Here is a 21,170-nt window from a genome sequence, read left to right on the forward strand (position 1 = left end):
CATATTTTTCGCTCTATAGGATGCACCGGACCACAAGACGCACCTAGTTTTTAGAGGGGGAAATCAAGAAAAAAAATATTATCTGCCCCCCAGCCCCAAAGAGCAAATAAGCCAAGACAGCGAGTGGGATCCATCCCACTGGCTGTCTTGGCTTCTGCCATAGCTTCGCAACCTCTCCAGCCGGGAGCTAAAACTCTCCAGCGCGGCTAAAGAAGAGTGGCTAAAGAAGCCAAGGCAGCGAGCGCAATCCATCCCGCTCACTACCTTGGCTTCCTCTTTAGCCTTGCGCAGCCTCTCCCGGCTGGAGAGGCTGCTCGCGGCTATGGCAATTCCCCCACCTCCCGCAAAAGCCCACAGGAGCTGTGCACCCTTTAAGGAGCACGCGGCTCCTGCAAGCTTTTCTACGAGGAGGGAGAAGTTACTGACTGGCCGCGTCAGTCCCTTCTCCCTCCTGAGGAAAAGCCCACAAGAGCAAAGCTTGTGTGCGGCTCTTGGGGGCTTTTCCTGCTTGCCTCCCCCCCTGCATTCACTCCATAGGACGCACAGACTTTCCCCCTTAGTTTTTAAGAGGGAAAAAGTGCATCCTATGGAGCGAAAAATACGGTATTTACTTGGTTTATGATGTGTTGATCCAGGTGCCAAACATGCTTTTTAGGGTGCTTCCCAAATACAATGACCTACGTCTTATCGTAGTTTATGGATAAAGCATTCCTCGTGCAATATGAACTTAATTTTGCAAGCAACCGTCTCAGGCCCACCTGGGTTCTAGATACAAGTACTAGGTCATCAGCATACATTAAGACTGAGAGTTTTTGGTCAAGAATTGTGACAGGGGCAAACTGTAGGCCCTCCAGTTCTTTAACCATGTCATTAAAATAAAAATTAAACAAGAAAGGCGCCAAAATGCATCCCTGTTTGACTCCAGTAATGGTCTTAATTCTAGTAGTAAGATGGCCTGCCAGATCGACCTTTACTTGTATTGATGTGTCAGTATATAATGTTTTGATGAGAAATAATAGACGGCGGTCTATATTTGTCCTTTCCAATTTCTGCCACAATGCGTGTCTAGGGACCGTATCGAAAGCTGACTTTAGATCAATAAAAGCGACATATAGTTTTTGCTTCAAATTATGGATGTATTTACATAGCAGAAAGTTCATCACAAGGCACTGGTCCAATGCGGATTTCCCTCTTTGGAAACCTGCCTGGACTTCATATATCGCCTTATTTGTATCTGCCCATTCTTCCAGTCTCCCAAGGAGGAGCCTGGCATATAGTTTAGAGGCTATATCTAACAAACTAATGGGTCTATAATTAGCAGGATTTTTCTTCTCACCCTTTTTATATATTGGGGCAATTGTTCTCAGCTTCCACCCTTCTGGTATGCAACCTGAGCTGTTAATGTATGAAATCAGTTTTGCAAAAATGGGTGACCAGAAGTCCGGTCTTATCTTATAAATTTCCATTGGGTGAGGGGGATTGGATATGGGGGTGAATGTTGAAGCACATAGCCTCAGATTTTGCAAAGTTTACTTGCAGGCCAGCTACCATTGCAAATGTGTTGAGTTCTTTGCTCAGGATGGTTGCTGTATTTATGGGGTCTGGTGTTGTGACCTTCAGGTCGTTTGCAAAGAGCCCTAATTTATAAGTTTTGCCTTTTATTTCCACTCCCTTGATGTCTGTGGCTGCTTGGATTTGGACTGCTAGAGGTTCCAGAGCCAGGATAAATAGAAAGGGAGACACTGGGCATCCTTGTTTTGAGCCTCTCTGGATTGCTATGGTATTAGAGTCCTGCATTTTGCTGAGGCTTGGGAGTAGATTTGTTTGAGGGTTTGTAAGAAGTTGGGACCAAATTTCATGCTAGTTAGTACTGCTAATAGGTATTTCCATTCTCGGAAATAAAAAGATTTGAGGGTGTCTAGGGACATAATTAGGGGACGCGGGTGGTGCACTGGTGTAAACCACTGAGCCGCTTGGGCTTGCCGATCTGAAGGTTGGCTATTTGAATCCCTGCGATGGGGTGAGCTCCCGTTGCTCGGTCCCTGCTCCTGCCAACCTAGCTGTTTGAAAGCATGTGCGAGTAGATAAATAGGTACTGCTCCGACGGGAAGGTAAACAATGTTTCTGTGCACAGCTCTGGTTTTGCCAGAAGTAACTTAGTCATGCTGGCCACATGACCTGGAAAATCTATCTGCGGACGAACGCCGGCTCCCTTGGCCAGTAAAGCAAGATGAGCGCACAACCCCAGAGTCGTCTGCGACTGGACTTAACTGTCAGGGGTACCTTTACCTTTACCTAGGCACGTAATTGTCAGTGGGAGTTTAGTTGCCTTGCTGTGTTCAACCATAGAATCATAGAATCATAGAATCATAGAGTTGGAAGAGACCACAAGGGCCATCGAGTCCAACCCCCTGCCAAGCAGGAAACACCATCAGAGCACTCCTGACATATGGTTGTCAAGCCTCTGCTTAAAGACCTCCAAAGAAGGAGACTCCACCACACTCCTTGGCAGCAAATTCCACTGTCGAACAGCTCTTACTGTCAGGAAGTTCTTCCTAATGTTTAGGTGAAATCTTCTTTCTTGTAGTTTGTATCCATTGCTCCGTGTCCGCTTCTCTGGAGCAGCAGAAAACAACCTTTCTCCCTCCTCTATGTGACATCCTTTTATATATTTGAACACGGCTATCATATCACCCCTTAACCTCCTCTTCTCCAGGCTAAACATGCCCAGCTCCCTTAGCCGATCCTCATAAGGCATTGTTTCCAGGCCTTTGACCATTTTGGTTGCCCTCCTCTGTACACGTTCTAGTTTGTCAGTGTCCTTCTTGAACTGTGGTGCCCAGAACTGGACACAGTACTCCAGGTGAGGTCTGACCAGAGCAGAATACAGTGGCACTATAACTTCCCTTGATCTAGATGCTATACTCCTATTGATGCAGCCCAGAATTGCATTGGCTTTTTTAGCTGCCGCGTCACACTGTTGGCTCATGTTAAGTTTGTGGTCAACCAAGACTCCTAGATCCTTTTCACATGTACTGCTCTCAAGCCAGGTGTCACCCATCTTGTATTTGTGCCTCTCATTTTTTTTGCCCAAGTGCAATACTTTACATTTATCCCTGTTAAAATTCATCTTGTTTGTTTTGGCCCAGTTCTCTAATCTGTCAAGGTCGTTTTGAAGTGTGATCCTGTCTTCTGGGGTGTTAGCCACCCCTCCCAGTTTGGTGTCATCTGCAAATTTGATCAGGATGCCCTTGAGTCCATCATCCAAGTCGTTGATAAAGATGTTGAATAAGACCGGGCCCAAGACAGAACCCTGTGGCACCCCACTAGTCACTCTTCTCCAGGATGAAGAGGAACCATTGATGAGCACCCTTTGGGTCCGGTCAGTCAGCCAGTTACAAATCCACTGAGTGGTAGCATAGTCAAGACCGCATTTTACCAGCTTCTTTACAAGAATATCATGGGGCACCTTGTCAAATGCCTTGCTGAAATCAAGGTAGGCTACATCCACTGCATTCCCTTCATCTACCAGGCTTGTAATTCTGTCAAAAAATGAGATCAGGTTAGTCTGACATGACTTATTTTTCAGAAATCCATGCTGACTATTGGTGATCACAGCATTCCTTTCTAGGTGCTCACAGATTGTTTGCTTAATGATCTGCTCCAGAATCTTCCCTGGTATTGATGTTAGACTGACTGGGCGGTAATTATTTGGGTCCTCTCTTTTCCCCTTTTTGAAAATAGGGACAACATTTGCCCTCCTCCAGTCTGCCGGGACTTCGCCTGTTCTCCAGGAATTCTCAAAGATGACTGCCAGTGGTTCTGAGATCACATCTGCCAGTTCTTTTAATACTCTTGGATGCAGTTCATCTGGCCCTGGAGACTTGAATACATCTAAACTAGCCAAGTATTCTTGTACCATCTCCTTAGTTATTCTGGGCTGTGTTTCCTCTGCTGAATCATTTCCTCCAAATTCTTCAGGTCGGGCATTGTTTTCTTTATCGGAGAAGACTGAGGCAAAGAAGGCATTGAGGAGTTCAGCCCTTTCTGTGTCCCCTGTTTGCATTTCACCATCTTCTCCTCTGAGTGACCCCACTGTTTCTTTGTTCTTCCTTTTGCTACGAACATACCCATAGAAGCCTTTTTTGTTGCTTTTAACCTCTCTAGCAAGCCTGAGTTCATTCTGTGCTTTAGCTTTTCTGACTTTGTGTCTACACGTGCTGGCTATTTGTTTGAATTCCTCTTTGGTGGTTTCCCCCCTTTTCCATTTTTTGTACACATCCTTTTTTAATCTTAACTCAGTTAAAAGTTCTTTAGATAGCCACCCTGGCTTCTTTAGGCACCTTCCATGTTTCCGTCTCATTGGTATTGCCTGAAGTTGTGCTTTTACTATCTCCCTCTTAACAAACTCCCAGCCATCATGAACTCCCTTTCCTTTTAGTATTACTGTCCATGGGATCTCACCCAGCACTTCCCTAAGTTTTATGAAGTCGGCTTTCTTAAAGTCAAGAAATTGAGTCCTAGTATGCTTGGCTGCTCCTTTCCGTTGTATAGTAAACTTCAGAAGAGCATGATCACTTGCGCCTAATGATCCTTCCACTTCTACCCCATTAACCAGGTCATCGACATTGGTTAGGACCAGATCTAAAATGGCTGTTCCTCTTGTTGCTTCTCCCACTTTCTGGACAATGAAGTTGTCTGCAAGGCCAGTGAGGAATCTGTTTGACCTTATGCTCTTGGCTGAGTTTGACATCCAACAAATATCTGGGTAATTGAAGTCCCCCATTACTACTATCTCCCTTCCTTTTGCATGCTTGGCCATCTGTTCCAGGAAGGCATCATCTATGTCCTCCGTTTGGCTTGGGGATCTATAGTAAACTCCCACAATGAGGTCACTATTATTCTTCTCTCCCTTAATTTTGACCCAAATGCTCTCACTTTGGCTTTGAGGTTCTAAATCTTGGATCTCTTCACAGGTATACACATCCCTGACATATAATGCCACTCCTCCTCCTTTCTTGTCTGGTCTGTTTCTCTGAAATAGATTGTATCCCTCCATTATTACATTCCAATCGTGGGACTTATCCCACCAGGTTTCAGTGATGCCTATTATGTCATATTTAGTTTGCTGTACCAAGAGCTCAAGCTCATCTTGTTTATTTCCCATGCTTTGTGCATTAGTGTACAGACATTGAAGTCCTTTAGTCATTCCCCCGTGTCTCTTATTTAAGGATTTTTTCCTCCCACCACTAGGTCTGCTTGCTGTTTGCTCCATTTGATCTATGACATTTGGTTGATCATCTTCATCAATTAATAGACTCCTACCTTCAGGAGCACTGTCTCCCTCCCCCACATTAGTCAGTTTAAACCCCTCCTGATGAGGTTTCTTAGTTTTTTGGCAAAAACATTCCTCCCAACCGTTGTGAGGTGCAGCCCATCGCTTGCCAGAAGTCCATCCTCAAGAAACTGCAGTCCGTGATCTAAGAATCCAAACCGTTCCTGTTTACACCATTTGCGAAGCCAGCTGTTTACTTCCACTATTTTCCTCTCTCTCCCTGGGCCACGTCGTTCAACTGGGAGGACAGATGAGATGACGATTTGTGCATTTAATTGCTTCAATTTCCTGCCCAGAGCCTCGTAGTCTCTTTTGATCTTCTGGAGGCTATTGCTTGCAGTGTCATTGGTTCCCACATGAACCAAGAGGAAGGGGTATTTGTCAGTGGGTTTTATGATTCCTTGCAGTCGTTCACTTACATCTTGGATCTTAGCCCCAGGGAGACAGCACACTTCCCGAGACATCTTGTCAGGCCCACAGATCACTGCTTCTGTTCCCCTCAGTAGGGAATCCCCTATCACCACTACACGCCTTCTCTTAGGTTTGGTCAGGGTTCTTCCGTGAGCGGTCTGTTCCAAGGTCGCCTGCACATTCCCTGAGGACTGACTTTGCTGCTCATCTTCATATACGTGATCGACTGTAATGAGGGAGAGATCCTCAAATGGAGTCTGCTCTTCGTCTTCCATGCTAGGGGAGAGGACCTCAAAGCGATTGTGTATTTCTAGACAATCAGAGCGAACCCTGGGCCTCCTACTTCTTTGAGTCACGTTTCTCCACATATCGGGCTCCTGTGTTGGTGAACTAGCTTCCTTCTCAGGGGAGTCCCCTGTCTCCTCCTTGGTGGAGACGGTGTGCTCTGTTGCTTCCAAGAAGAGCTCCAGCTCTCTAATTCTTTGGAGCGTAGCTACACGTTCCTCCAGTTGCTGGACTTTGTCTTTTAGGAGGGCAATCAACATGCAATTGCTGCACGTAAAGCTGCCTGCAACCTTTGGCAAGATGGCAAACATTGCGCAGGAACCGCAGGCGACTGCAGCTGTTCCCTCCCCCTCCATCTTGAGAATGTGTCGTTGGGCTTGAGACTAGCTCCCCTAAATCTAAAAGATGGTTCAAAAGATGGTTCAGCTAATCACCTGCCTCAACAGAAACCCTGCCCCCTCTGACCTTTGACCAGGGAAAGCAGCTAATCAGCCACAAGAATCACACACACAAGAAACCCCTTTTGGCTCCTTCTTCAGCCGCTGCCCTGCAAACACTGAACCAGTTCCAGTTGTTTCCTGATGGGGTCTGTTATATTGCAACCAGGGATGAAGGCCATCTGGACTGGGACTATTAATTTGTATAGGACTTTAGGAAAAATTTTAGGTGGTTAGCCGAGATTGATGTGAATATCTTGTAGTCTTGGTTTATTAGTGAGATCAGGTGGTATGATTCTACTTTGAGTTTGTCTTTGAGTGGTTTGAGGATAGACATTGCTTTAATGTTGTTAAACAGGCAGGTCATATAAGGCATTAGGGGTTTGTAGTGATCAGGTGGGATTGCTATGAGGAATTATAACAAATATAGAGTAAGCCATCTGTGTCAGCAATGAAAGCATTGAGTTGACTGGGTTTAAACTATTTTGATACGATTTTTTATCAATCCACACCTCTGCATCCTTGTTCCATTTCTCTTTCTTGACAAGTCATGTACAAAGCCTAGTTGCCAGTTGCTGCATCAGGCATCCTGGGTCATAAAGATGATAGTTAGCTTTGATGTAGCCTTCCTGATTTTGTTAATCTTAGGGCCAGGAAGCAGACTTTCACATGAAGGTGTTAAAGATTCCTATCCTCCTTGCCATCCTTCTTATCATGTATATTGCTTGTTGGATATGCAGAAGATATTTAAAAATAAAATTAAGGATCCTCAGAAAGAGGGGGAAGGAAGTCAAACGATAAAATGTTAAATTGGTTGTAATACTAATGGAATGTATAAACTTGAAAAGTCTAAATACAGTACAAACTTTTTTTTAAAAAAAAAAAGTTAAGTATTTTTATTTAATAACTTGATTGGGGAGGGGGGTGGAGACCTAATGAGCTGTGAGCATTGCCTCCATCTTGTGCTAGCCTGGGGAAGTGAGCGGACCAGAGCGGGGATCTCTCTGTGCTCTCCCACCATTGCTATCGCCACCTTACTTTAGAAGAGGTGTGGGAAGAAGAAGGAAAGAACCCTGGAGGTAACGGTATTCCCCCACCCTCAGACTATTGCTGCTGCCAGCCGTGTGAAGGATTTTCTGTATTGGCTTTTTAGCCCACTTTTCCTCCGATGAAGGGGAGGATGGACTCAACAACTTCAGCCCTCAAAAAGGTGAACTGTGGTCGGCCCTTTGGTCTGCCCTCACGGCCCTTCACTTCATCAATCCTTTCCTCCCCATCTTATACTCACGACAACTCTATACACGGTAAGGTGGTCTGACACCTAAGGACAGGCCCAAGGTCACTCAGTGAGCTTCATGGCAGAGTAGGAATTTGAACCCTGCTTCCCTGGTCCTTGTTTTGAAGGGGGGGGGGCTTCCTTGAGTTGTGTGTGAGAGAGAAGGAGAGCGATAGGGAGACACTAAGAGAAGTATATTGGAATTTAAATTTTGCTAAATAAGTCCCACCCAAGGAAAACAAGTTCCAGTGGCGTAGCGTGGGTTGTCAGCACCCGGGGCAAGGCAAGTAATTTGCATCCCCTAACCCGTGGATTTGCACCCCCTAACCCATGGATTTGCGCCCCCTAACCCTAACCCCCAGATGTTGCGCCCGGTGCGGCCGGCCCCCCCTGCACCCCCCACGCTACACCACTGACAAGTTCGACTGAATCCACTACCCAATCGAAGAGAAAACACCAACTGATCTTGAATGCAAGGAACAAATTGTTCGTTCATTACATTTAAGAATAGAATAGAAGAACAGAATAGAAAAGAGAGACTATGCATGCACTTTTTTAAAACCAAGAAATTATTTAACAAAGGAGCCCCTGGGAATGAATCCATGATTCTGGCTATCAGCCCGAGAGCCGTATCCGGGGCCTTTTGCTTTGAAGAGGGTGGGCACGCTTGTTAGGAACATTCCAAGGGAGGTATCCTGAAGGAGGTGTTTTCTTTCAAGAAGGTTTCCCAACCCCTTCCCGTTTAGTGTAAGTGCCTTTCCGCTTGTCTGCTTCATAGGATGATTCCCTGCCAACCCGTCTGGGTTGCCCTGTGTCTCTCACCTTACACAGTGTTACCTACGGTTACATACGCTTCAGGTTACAGACTCCGCTAACCCAGAAATATTACCTTGGGTTAAGAACTTTGCTTCAGCATGAGAACAGAAATCACGCAGCGGCCGCGCAGCAGGCCCCATTAGCTAAAGTGGTGCTTCAGGTTAAGAACGGACCTCCGGAACGAATTAAGCACTTAACCCGAGGTACCACTGTATTGTCTATCAAACCTATTTTGTTGCACTGGAATAAAGTATGGTGGGTGGGGAAAGATGGGGGGGGGGGGGTTAGAATTAGATTTGTGTTAAATAGTAGGGGTAGATAATGGAAAGTAGCCTATATAGGTGTTTGTCTGGGGTAATTTGGAGCATCAAATTTGGCCAGTTAGTCCTGGGTCTCAGCTGGCATGGGAGACCTTTTTTAAGAACAGGCCATTCGCTCTGTAGTTTGTGATAGGGAATGGTCAGTGAGACATGTGAAGCACCTTTGTGAAGCTAGTATTGGGTATAAGGTTTATAAGCAATGTTGTCAGTGTTGTTAACAATGTTATTGGTTTGTTGGGGTAGGGATATGGGTTTTGGCATGCTCTGGCACCACCATCGTGCTGGTTGTGTGTGTCAGATTCTAGCCTGTTTGTGAATTGTCTTATTGAGATGGGGGGTACTGTTTTAGTTGGTATGCCCCCCCCCTTTGTTTTCCTTTTCTTTTACCCACTGATTTTATTTGTTGCTTTTGTGTGGTGAAGAAAGAGACGGTGAGGTTGGCGGGGGTGTTTATCTATTTTTGTTTGTGCCGTGGTTCTTTTTGAAACACTTTATTGTCACTTGTGCAACTTGTATACAGGGAGATTACACGAGCACCCCCCACTCAGCTCTCTTAGTCTTAATTCCCCTCATTTACTGACGCACACCCACCAAACCCGAAAGTCATTTGCCCTGTTGTGATCTTTTCATTCAGCAGCCTAGCAGCCCACGGATAGAAGCTGCTCTTTATTCTGCTGGTGCGATTAATCCTGCTTCTCTATCTTCTGCCTGAGGGCAGGAGATCAAGAAAGTGCCGGCCAGGGTGTGAATCATCCCTGAGAATTTCCCTCACTCTCCTGAGGCAACGTGCTATGGGTAGAGTCCTTGGGAGGGGGGCTGAGGGGGGTTGTTGGGGTGATTGGGGAGTGGATAGGGTGAATTGTTGTCATCTGGGCTGGGATTGGAGTGGGATTGGGAGGGTCTCTATGGAGGGGCAGAGTAGGGGGGGATAGTGGTGATGCTGGCAATATTAAAGTCATGGGGACACAGGTGAAAGGGAAGGATGTCACCAGTCCACCCATTCGAGGTGACTTTCGGATACTTCATTCAGCTGATCACAGGCCAGTTGTGTTGTTTTCCATACCGTATTAGAAAAGCGGCAGTGTGGCTAGGAAACAAAGAAACTTTCAGCTGTAACATTTTAAACAGTTCTTAGCTTTCACTTCGCAAACGTGGTCTCAAGCGGCAGATACAACGGCAGAGTGAACCTCCTCTCTCCCCCCCCCCCAATAAAAAGTATCTGAAGGCAGAATGGCTCCCCCCCCCTTTACTGAACGTTCAAAAAATACATAATTATATGTGCCCTAAACATGGCCAGACGTAAATAAGAGAGAGAGAAACAGAACCCGTGTAGAAGGGAAAATAAAATAAATATAAACTGTATATTTTGCAAGGTTGTTATTGTACTTCACCAGATCATAAACCTGTTGCAATATGTGTAAGAAAGGCTTTATGACTAACCACAATGGGAAGTAAAGTGTGGCGAGGTGACTAATCCTGGAAGCTTTGCTGATCCATCTCTTTTAAGAAAAGGTTGGTTTGGGGTTTAATTCGTTTTGATTTGTTGGAAGCAGCTCAGAGAGGATGAGGGTCCCTGATTTTGCATGCCAAACGCCTGCTCTGACGGTTGCCGGTCGTAATTCTACGACTGAGCTGGGACGTGAACCCAGATTTCCAGGCTAACATCGACTCTCACATGCGGGTCTGTTATTTTCCGATAACAGATTGGCAAATTAAATTACAGGAATTTGTGGAGATGGCTCAATTGACTAGCAAACTCAGAGGAAACTCAAAGCAAAAATTTGCGGGAAAATGGGATGGTTACAGAAGATATGTTCAAAAATAAAATAATAGTTTTGACTCCGTGCTAGCGTTTGAGTGACAAAGGAAGTAAAAGGAGGCGGATAACAATTAAGGATTTATTATGTTTTCTGGATGAATTGGAAAATTTATATAGAAAGGTTTATTGTTTTGTGTACGTTCAATTGTAAGATAAAACATATGCGAAGGGACTTGACAGGAATTCAAAAATGAAGAAAAGATTTTGTAAGATATAAGGGGGAAAATATTTATTTTCATTATTATCATCATAGATGGAGCCTTAACGAAAGATCTTCAGTCTGGCGAAATATAACCTGGACCTTTTTGTTTTAAAAAAATCAGAGAATCTTGCAATACAGTGGTACCTCGGGTTACATACTCTTCAGGTTACATACGCTTCAGGTTACAGACTCCACTAACTCAGAAATAGTGCTTCAGGTTAAGAACTTTGCTTCAGGTTGAGAACAGAAATCGTGCTCCGGCGGCGCGGCAGCAGCAGGAGGCTCCATTAGCTAAAGTGGTGCTTCAGGTTAAGAACAGTTTCAGGTTAAGTACGGACCTCCGGAACGAATTAAGTACTTAACCCGAGGTAGCACTGTACTCCAGAAAAGGGAGGGATCCTGTAAGTTTCTTTATTTGCTTTTAAACGATGGAACTATACAGTCAACATAAGCACCATCGCAGAATTCGTTGGGCCAGACGGCAGAATTGCAAACACGGAATCCCCAATTAGCTCAATATTGTCGTTTGTGCTGTGAAGTGCTGCTCTTTGGAGTGTGAAAGTGTGTTTGTCAATCAACCAGCAGCTGCCTGCATTTTGGGATTCGTTTTCCAGTGTCACAAACTCTTGCAGCGGGCGGGGAGGCGGCTATGGAAACTGTCACGATGAGCTGGCGCACTTCAGGTTTCACGACACCACTTCGCCACTTAGCGGGACTTAACAACAGAGACAAGAGAATATTAACCCAGCAAACTTATTGCTGTGATCACCAATAGTCAGCATGGATTTCTGAAAAATAAGTCATGTCAGACTAACCTGATCTCGTTTTTTGACAGAATCACAAGCCTGGTAGATGAAGGGAACGCAATGTTGTCAGTGTTGTTAACAACGTTATTAGTTTGTTGGGATAGGGATATGGGTTTTGGCATGCTCTGGCACCACCATCGTGCTGGTTGTGTGTGTCAGATTCTAGCCTGTTTGTGAATTGTCTTATTGAGATGGGGGGTACTGTTTTATTTGGTATGCCCCCCCCCTTGTTTTCCTTTTCTTTTACCCACTGATTTTATTTGTTGCTTTTGTGTGGTGAAGAAAGAGACGGTGAAGCAGTGGCGTAGCGTGGGTTGTCAGCACCCGGGGCAAGGCAAGTAATTTGCACCCCCTAACCCGTGGATTTGCGCCCCCTAACCCCCAGATGTTGCGCCCGGTGTGGCCGGCCCCCCCTGCACCCCCAACGCTAGGCCACTGATATATACTGACGAACACACAAACACGTGCACACAGCTCCTTGGGGATCGCAGCAGATCAGCTGGGCGGGGAGGGGATATAATGTACATCCCCATCTGTCGCCCCCCCCCCCCGCAAATAAATAAATTAATTGCTGGGAACTGGTGGGTGGGTGGCAGGAAATATTCCCGGGAGCCACTCCTAGTTCAAAGGAACCTAAGAAAAGATAATGGCTGTTTCTGGAGGAAAAAGATCTACCCCTCCCTCTTAGCCCAGGCCACCCATCTGACAGCAGCAAAAACATCCGGCTAAGGCACACCCCTCGGGCCATTGCCGCTCCTCGCTCAGCCAGTCCCGGAGGAGATTCCGGGAAACGCACTGCAAAGTCATTGCACTTGCGATCAGAAGCGAGAACTGTCCTTCTTCTGCTCCCGGGCGAGGCAGCCATGGACCACCCTGGGGATCCCATCCAGGCGCTGTGCCTGGAAGCGACTTGCTCCATCTGCCTGGAGTTCTTCAAGGACCCGGTGATCCTCGACTGCGGGCACAATTTCTGCCAGGGCTGCCTGGCCCAGTGCTGCGAGGAGGGGGGCAAAAGCCTCTCTTGCCCCCAGTGTAGGGAAGCCGTCCCTCGAGAAAGCCCCCGGCCCAACTGGCAGCTGGCCAGCATGACAGAAATACTCCGGAAGCTGGAGGAAGAAGGGAGCGCGGCAGAAGCCAAGGAGGGGGGTTTGTGCCAGAAGCACCGGGAGCCCCTGAAGCTCTTCTGCAAGGAGGATCGGGTCCCCATCTGCGTGGTGTGCGACAAATCCAAAGAGCACCGGGACCACCGGGTGATTCCCATAGAAGAGGTGACCCAGCAGGTAAGAAATCCCTGCTGTGCAGTGGCGTAGCGTGGGTTGTCAGCACCCGGGGCAAGGCAAGTAATTTGCGCCCCCTAACCCGTGAATTTGCGCCCCCTAACCCTAACCCCCAGATGTTGCGCCGGGTGTGGCCGGCCCCCCCTGCACCCCCCACGCTACGCCACTGGTTTGTTGGGATAGGGATATGGGTTTTGGCATGCTCTGGCACCACCATCGTGCTGGTTGTGTGTGTCAGATTCTAGCCTGTTTGTGAATTGTCTTATTGAGATGGGGGGTACTGTTTTATTTGGTATGCCCCCCCCCTTTGTTTTCCTTTTCTTTTACCCACTGATTTTATTTGTTGCTTTTGTGTGGTGAAGAAAGAGACGGTGAAGCAGTGGCGTAGCGTGGGTTGTCAGCACCCGGGGCAAGGCAAGTAATTTGCACCCCCTAACCCGTGGATTTGCGCCCCCTAACCCCCAGATGTTGCGCCCGGTGTGGCCGGCCCCCCCTGCACCCCCAACGCTAGGCCACTGATATATACTGACGAACACACAAACACGTGCACACAGCTCCTTGGGGATCGCAGCAGATCAGCTGGGCGGGGAGGGGATATAATGTACATCCCCATCTGTCGCCCCCCCCCCCGCAAATAAATAAATTAATTGCTGGGAACTGGTGGGTGGGTGGCAGGAAATATTCCCGGGAGCCACTCCTAGTTCAAAGGAACCTAAGAAAAGATAATGGCTGTTTCTGGAGGAAAAAGATCTACCCCTCCCTCTTAGCCCAGGCCACCCATCTGACAGCAGCAAAAACATCCGGCTAAGGCACACCCCTCGGGCCATTGCCGCTCCTCGCTCAGCCAGTCCCGGAGGAGATTCCGGGAAACGCACTGCAAAGTCATTGCACTTGCGATCAGAAGCGAGAACTGTCCTTCTTCTGCTCCCGGGCGAGGCAGCCATGGACCACCCCGGGGATCCCATCCAGGCGCTGTGCCTGGAAGCGACTTGCTCCATCTGCCTGGAGTTCTTCAAGGACCCGGTGATCCTCGACTGCGGGCACAATTTCTGCCAGGGCTGCCTGGCCCAGTGCTGCGAGGAGGGGGGCAAAAGCCTCTCTTGCCCCCAGTGTAGGGAAGCCGTCCCTCGAGAAAGCCCCCGGCCCAACTGGCAGCTGGCCAGCATGACAGAAATACTCCGGAAGCTGGAGGAAGAAGGGAGCGCGGCAGAAGCCAAGGAGGGGGGTTTGTGCCAGAAGCACCGGGAGCCCCTGAAGCTCTTCTGCAAGGAGGATCGGGTCCCCATCTGCGTGGTGTGCGACAAATCCAAAGAGCACCGGGACCACCGGGTGATTCCCATAGAAGAGGTGACCCAGCAGGTAAGAAATCCCTGCTGTGCAGTGGCGTAGCGTGGGTTGTCAGCACCCGGGGCAAGGCAAGTAATTTGCGCCCCCTAACCCGTGAATTTGCGCCCCCTAACCCTAACCCCCAGATGTTGCGCCGGGTGTGGCCGGCCCCCCCTGCACCCCCCACGCTACGCCACTGGTTTGTTGGGATAGGGATATGGGTTTTGGCATGCTCTGGCACCACCATCGTGCTGGTTGTGTGTGTCAGATTCTAGCCTGTTTGTGAATTGTCTTATTGAGATGGGGGGTACTGTTTTATTTGGTATGCCCCCCCCTTTGTTTTCCTTTTCTTTTACCCACTGATTTTATTTGTTGCTTTTGTGTGGTGAAGAAAGAGACGGTGAAGCAGTGGCGTAGCGTGGGTTGTCAGCACCCAGGGCAAGGCAAGTAATTTGCACCCCCTAACCCGTGGATTTGCGCCCCCTAACCCCCAGATGTTGCGCCCGGTGTGGCCGGCCCCCCCTGCACCCCCAACGCTAGGCCACTGATATATACTGACGAACACACAAACACGTGCACACAGCTCCTTGGGGATCGCAGCAGATCAGCTGGGCGGGGAGGGGATATAATGTACATCCCCATCTGTCGCCCCCCCCCGCAAATAAATAAATTAATTGCTGGGAACTGGTGGGTGGGTGGCAGGAAATATTCCCGGGAGCCACTCCTAGTTCAAAGGAACCTAAGAAAAGATAATGGCTGTTTCTGGAGGAAAAAGATCTACCCCTCCCTCTTAGCCCAGGCCACCCATCTGACAGCAGCAAAAACATCCGGCTAAGGCACACCCCTCGGGCCATTGCCGCTCCTCGCTCAGCCAGTCCCGGAGGAGATTCCGGGAAACGCACTGCAAAGTCATTGCACTTGCGATCAGAAGCGAGAACTGTCCTTCTTCTGCTCCCGGGCGAGGCAGCCATGGACCACCCCGGGGATCCCATCCAGGCGCTGTGCCTGGAAGCGACTTGCTCCATCTGCCTGGAGTTCTTCAAGGACCCGGTGATCCTCGACTGCGGGCACAATTTCTGCCAGGGCTGCCTGGCCCAGTGCTGCGAGGAGGGGGGCAAAAGCCTCTCTTGCCCCCAGTGTAGGGAAGCCGTCCCTCGAGAAAGCCCCCGGCCCAACTGGCAGCTGGCCAGCATGACAGAAATACTCCGGAAGCTGGAGGAAGAAGGGAGCGCGGCAGAAGCCAAGGAGGGGGGTTTGTGCCAGAAGCACCGGGAGCCCCTGAAGCTCTTCTGCAAGGAGGATCGGGTCCCCATCTGCGTGGTGTGCGACAAATCCAAAGAGCACCGGGACCACCGGGTGATTCCCATAGAAGAGGTGACCCAGCAGGTAAGAAATCCCTGCTGTGCAGTGGCGTAGCGTGGGTTGTCAGCACCCGGGGCAAGGCAAGTAATTTGCGCCCCCTAACCCGTGATTTTGCGCCCCCTAACCCTAACCCCCAGATGTTGCGCCGGGTGCGGCCGGCCCCCCCTGCACCCCCCACGCTACGCCACTGCGGTGAAGTTGGCGGGGGTGTTTGTCTATTTTTGTTTGTGCGGTGCTTCCTTTTGAAATACTTTATTGTCACTTGTGCAACTTGTATACAGGGAGATTACACGAGCACCCCCCACTCAGCTCTCTTAGTCTTAATTCCCCTCGTTTACTGACGCGCACCCACCAAACCCAAAAGTCCGTTGCCCTGTTGTGATCTTTTCATTCAGCAGCCTAGCAGCCCACGGATAGAAGCTGTTCTTTACCCTGTTGTTGCGACTAATCCTGCTTCTGTATCCTGCTTCTGTATCATCTGCCTGGCAATATTAAAGTCATGGGGGGGGGCAGGTGAAAGGGAAGGGGGTCGCCTGTCCACCCATTCGAGGTGACTTTCGGATACTTCATTCAGCTGATCACAGGCCAGTTGTGTTGTTTTCCATACCGTATTAGAAAAGCGGCAGTGTGGCTAGGAAACAAAGAAACTTTCAACTGTAACATTTTAAACAGTTCTTAGCTTTCCCTTCGCAAACGTGGTCTCAAACGGCAGATACAACGGCAGAGTGAACCTCCTCTCTCTCTCCCCCCCCCCCAATAAAAAGTATCTGAAAAAGTATCCGCTCAGCACTGAGTCATTAAAAGCACACCGTACCTTACCAAAAAAAAAGCCGCCGCCTGGATCCTGGAAGAAAAGTGAGAGCGATCATTCATCCGCAGCCATTCCTGAGATTTTGAATCCCTATAGATTTGTACTGGATTGTATTAATGGTTTGATGAGTTTGCTTATTAGGCCTGATTATTCTGCTGTTGTGCTTTAACCTGATTCCAGGTATTGCAACGTTTGTTACTTTTTTAAAATGCACTTGTTATTATGAGCCACTTTGAGCTCAGATTTGGGGTTGGAAAAGGGGAATGCAAATATTGAATCAAATCGGTAGTTCATGCGTTGGTAGTTCGTGTAAGACTGGATTTGACGCCCGAGAGAGACGTTTTTAGAACCCACCCTATTCCGTGATAGTAATTTGTTTTCAGGATTGAATTTTATATTGTTGTAACGCTCCCTAGGATCTTAGGGTTTGGGTGGAGTGAATAAGAACAGTCTCAGGTTTGCAAAATAGATGGAGCCTTAACAAAAGACCTTTTTGTTTTAAAAAAATCAGACAATCTTGCAATACAGCGGTACCTCGGGTTACATACTCTTCAGGTTACATACGCTTCAGGTTATAGACTCCACTAACTCAGAAATAGTGCTTCAGGTTAAGAACTTTGCTTCAGGTTGAGAACAGAAATCGTGCTCCGGCGGCGCGGCAGCAGTGGGAGGCTCCATTAGCTAAAGTGGTGCTTCAGGTTAAGAACAGTTTCAGGTTAAGAACGGACCTCCAGAACGAATTAAGTACTTAACCCGAGGTAGCACTGTACTCCAGAAAAGGGAGGGATCCTGTAAGTTTCTTTATTTGCTTTTAAACGATGGAACTATACAGTCAGACATAAGCACCATCGCAGAATTCGTTGGGCCAGACGGCAGAATTGCAAACCCGGCATTCCCAATTAGCTCAATATTGTCGTTTGTGCTGTGAAGTGCTGCTCTTTGGAATCTGAACGCGTGTTTGTCAATCAACCAGCAGCTGCCTGCATTTTGAGACTCGTTTTCCAGTGTCACAAACTCTTGCAGCCGGCGGGGAGGCGCAGTGGCGTAGCGTGGGTTGTCAGCACCCGGGGCAAGGCAAGTAATTTGCGCCCCCTAACCCGTGGATTTGCGCCCCCTAACCCTAACCCCCAGATGTTGCGCCCGGTGCGGCCGGCCCCCCTGCACCCCCCACGCTACGCCACTGGTGGATTTTGCCCCGTAGGAATAGGCACAGAAGCGTGGGTCTGCGCGGGTTCTCTTTACGCAAAGAGTCTGAACCTGGAGAAAAAGTGACCGCGCGCGGGAGAAAGCATTTCGATTCCGCAGCAGCGGGAGGCACGGGGTTGCGGGAGAAGCCCCCTTATACTGAGTCAAACCACTGGTCCATCCAGCCCGCAGTGCCCACACGGACTGGCAGCGGCAATCCACGGTTTCAAACGGGGGGCTCTCCCAGCCCTAACTGGAGGTGCCGGGAATTGAACCTGGAACGCACCGTGCCACCGGTCTCTCTGACGTTTGAAGCAGTCTTGAACGGAGGGGTATATTTTTTGGGGGGTGGGGGAGAGTTTGAAACATGTGGAGGAGGTGAAGCAGGTGATTTGACTTGAGAGGGGTGGGAGAGAGAGAAATATTTCCTTTAAAAACCCTTCCTCTCCCTCCTTTAACAAGATACACCAATAACCACTGAACCGGGTTTTATAAAATCATCTTAGCAAGCGCCCTGGGAGAGAGAGCAGAGAGAAGGAAAGCGCAGCCGGCGGCAGGGAGGCGGAGGCGGCCGCGGAGTCATCTGAGGATAAAGTCCTTACAATCCCAGGCAGAGCTCGGCGCTCGCGCGCTCCCTCCCTCCCTCCTGCATCGCCTGCAGGGGCGGTCGGATTCTGCAACGCCGAGTGCTTTTCCTCTCCCCGCGGAGCCACTGGGGGTGGGGTGCGGGGTTGCGTCGGCTTCAAAGGCGCATCAAAGTCTCCGCTCCATCCTCCGCCCCCCCCCCCCTCCGCACCTCCCGCCTCCAGCGCCGAGTTGCTCCGGAGCTTTATTTATTGCCACATTTCTCGGAAGGATTTTCCGGGACACAGCGCCGCGACTCTAAAGTGTGGGGTGGGAATGCATCGGTAGGCACCTGCCGCTGCTGGTGCGGGGTGGGTCATTATCCTCCTGCAAATGAATCGGTCGGTCCCGAGGATCGAAAGAAGCTCGTGAACCTTGGAGCAAGTCCCTTTCATCTGGGGGCGGGGGGCGGGAGGGATCACTTTTGGGTTCGTATGGCCCAGATCCGGCTACAATGCCTGCCTCTCCATTGGTGACTTAGCCGTTTTGACAGCCCCATTCAAGGCACGCATTTATGTATGGGATAGAAGAGCCGTTGGTATCAACGGGACTTGCTCCCCGCTGTAAAGTAAACATAGGGTTACAGCCTGCAGAATGACTTTGGAAGTAGGTTCCATTAAGATTAATAGTTTAAGACAGGGATGGGCAACCTGTGGTCTCCCAGATCATCGAATCATTGAATTGTAGAGTTGGAAGGGACCTCTAGAGTCATCTAGTCCACCACCCTGCAAAGCAAGAATCTCAGCTTGATGACAGTTGAATCTCAGCTAGATGACATCCAACCTCTGCTTTAAAACCCCCAAGTAAGGGGAGCCCACAACCTCCCGAGGGAATTCAAATCATTCCACTCTCGAACAGCTCTTACTGTCCGAAAGTTCTTCTTGATATTTAATTTGAATCTCCTTTCTTGCAAAAGCCCTTGGTTCCAGCCCTGCCGTCCAGAGCAGGAGAAAACAAGCTTCCTCCCTCTTCCATGTGACAGCCCCTGAGATATTTGAAGATGGCTATCATCTCTCATTCTCCTCTTATCCACGCTAAACATACCCGGCTCCTTCAACCGTTCCTCATAAGGTTTGGTTTCCAGACCCTTGACCATCTTGGCTGCCCTCCTCTGCACACGCTCCAGCTTGTCAATATTCTTCTTAAATTGTGGCGCCCAGAACTGGACCCGTATTCCAGGTATGGTCCGACCAAGTCAGAATAGAGTGATACTATTACTTCCCTTGACCTGGACACTATACTTCTGTTGATGCAGCCTGGATTATCTTTTTTGTGCTGCTGCATCGCACAACAGGAGACCAAGCCGGGTGCCTGGGAGAGTTGCCAGTTTCTCCTGATAAAGGCTTGATTTCCAACAAGAGCTGTCAAAATTCTGGGAGGCTGGAGAGTTATAATGGAATGCTCTCAGTGGTGGGGTATACATTTTTATGATTATTTATGTATGGTTACTTATTGATTTAATAATAATAATAATAATAATAATAATAATAATAAATTATTTATACCCCGCCCTTCCCAGTTCAAAAACTGGGCTCAGGGCAGCTAACAACAAATTTAAAACACTTTAAAACACTTAACTATAAAAGCAGCAGAAAATACAGTATGAAAACATGCATAACAATAAAAATCAAAAATCAATTAGATAATTCCCAGGGCTAGCTGGCTGAATTGGTCCTACTTGGGCCAGAGAGGAGGCCAGGGGAGAAGTAGCTATGGGATCCCAGAGTGGGCAATCTTCATAGGAGCAAGCTCTGCCAGAGTTGACACCAGGGTCTCCTCCAACGGGAGAGCGTGAGGCTTCCTTGCTTGGGGGAACTGAACTCAAATGCTGGACTTTCAACAGAGCTGATGCCCTCGAACTGCTTCCCATCGTTTTGTGCAATTCACAAGAAAATAGACTTCAAGGCCACTTGGTTTTTAAAAAAATGGTACGGGCAGGAGGGCGTGTGAAGGTTTCATGGGGGTGGGGGGTATCAGAGGATGTGCATTGCACGTGGCCACCATCTTAAAAAGCATATGGCTAGAATAATAATAATAATAATAATAATAATAAATTTTATTTATACCCCGCCCTCCCCAGCCAAAGCTGGGCTCAGGGTGGCTAACAACAATCAAAATAATCCAACATTCTAAAAACATGTCATTATAAAAATTAATTAAAATCAAATTGATGGCAACCATTAAGCAAGATTCTGTGCAGATTGCCAGAGGAGGGGGTCAGGCTGTGTCCTGACCAAAGGCCTGGTGGAACAGCTCTGTCTTACAGGCCCTGCGGAAAGATGTCAGGTCCTGCAGGGCCCTAGTCTCTTGTGACAGAGCATTCCACCAGATTGGAGCTGCGGCCGAGAAGACCCTGGCTCTAGTTGAGGCCAGCCTAACCTCTCTGAGGCCTGGGATCTTCAGGATATTTTTATTTGCAGACCGTAAGTTCTTCTGTGGGACATACCAGGAGAGGCGGTCCCATAGGTACGAGGGTCCTAGGCCATATAGGGCTTTAAAGGTTAAAACCAGCACCTTAAACCTGATCCTGTACTCCACCGGGAGCCAGTGCAGCTGGTATAGTACCGGATGAATGTGATCTCGCAGCGACGACCCCAAAAGGAGTCTCGCTGCGGCATTCTGCACCCGCTGGAGTTTCTGGGTCAGTCTCAAGGGCAGCCCCATGTAGAGCAAGTTACAATAATCCAGTCTGGAGGTGACCGTCGCGTGGATCACAGTGGCTAGGTCAGGGCGAGAGAGATAAGGAGCCAACTGCTTAGCTTGGTGGAGATGAAAAAATGCCGCCTTTGTTATAGCTGTAATTTGCGCCTCCATAGAGAGGGAGGTATCGAAGATTACACCCAAACTCTTAACGGACGATGCTGGCACTAGTTGCACC

The 21,170-nt window shown here is 48.6% G+C and overlaps 3 protein-coding genes across 5 annotated transcripts in view; all 3 read left to right on the plus strand.

Annotated features, from left to right (window-relative positions):
* LOC310670891 (C-type lectin domain family 2 member B-like) overlaps window positions 1–21,170 on the plus strand; it is a 221,216-nt gene that overhangs the window by 52,304 nt on the left and 147,742 nt on the right. The gene's annotated exons all lie outside the window — the stretch shown is intronic.
* Window positions 13,662–14,373, plus strand: LOC310672845 (zinc finger protein RFP-like; the record flags this gene model as incomplete). Its single annotated transcript, XM_083430502.1, has 1 exon — window positions 13,662–14,373. The coding sequence occupies exon 1, from the start codon at window positions 13,927–13,929 to the stop codon at window positions 14,371–14,373; it is 447 nt and encodes a 148-aa protein (XP_083286628.1). The 5' UTR covers window positions 13,662–13,926.
* Window positions 15,016–15,726, plus strand: LOC310672846 (zinc finger protein RFP-like; the record flags this gene model as incomplete). Its single annotated transcript, XM_083430503.1, has 1 exon — window positions 15,016–15,726. Exon 1 carries the CDS (start codon window positions 15,280–15,282, stop codon window positions 15,724–15,726), a length of 447 nt encoding a protein of 148 aa, XP_083286629.1. The 5' UTR covers window positions 15,016–15,279.

Source organism: Podarcis tiliguerta, assembly GCF_965153285.1.
Source record: "Podarcis tiliguerta genome assembly, chromosome: 2".
NCBI classification, from domain to species: Eukaryota; Metazoa; Chordata; class Lepidosauria; order Squamata; family Lacertidae; genus Podarcis; species Podarcis tiliguerta.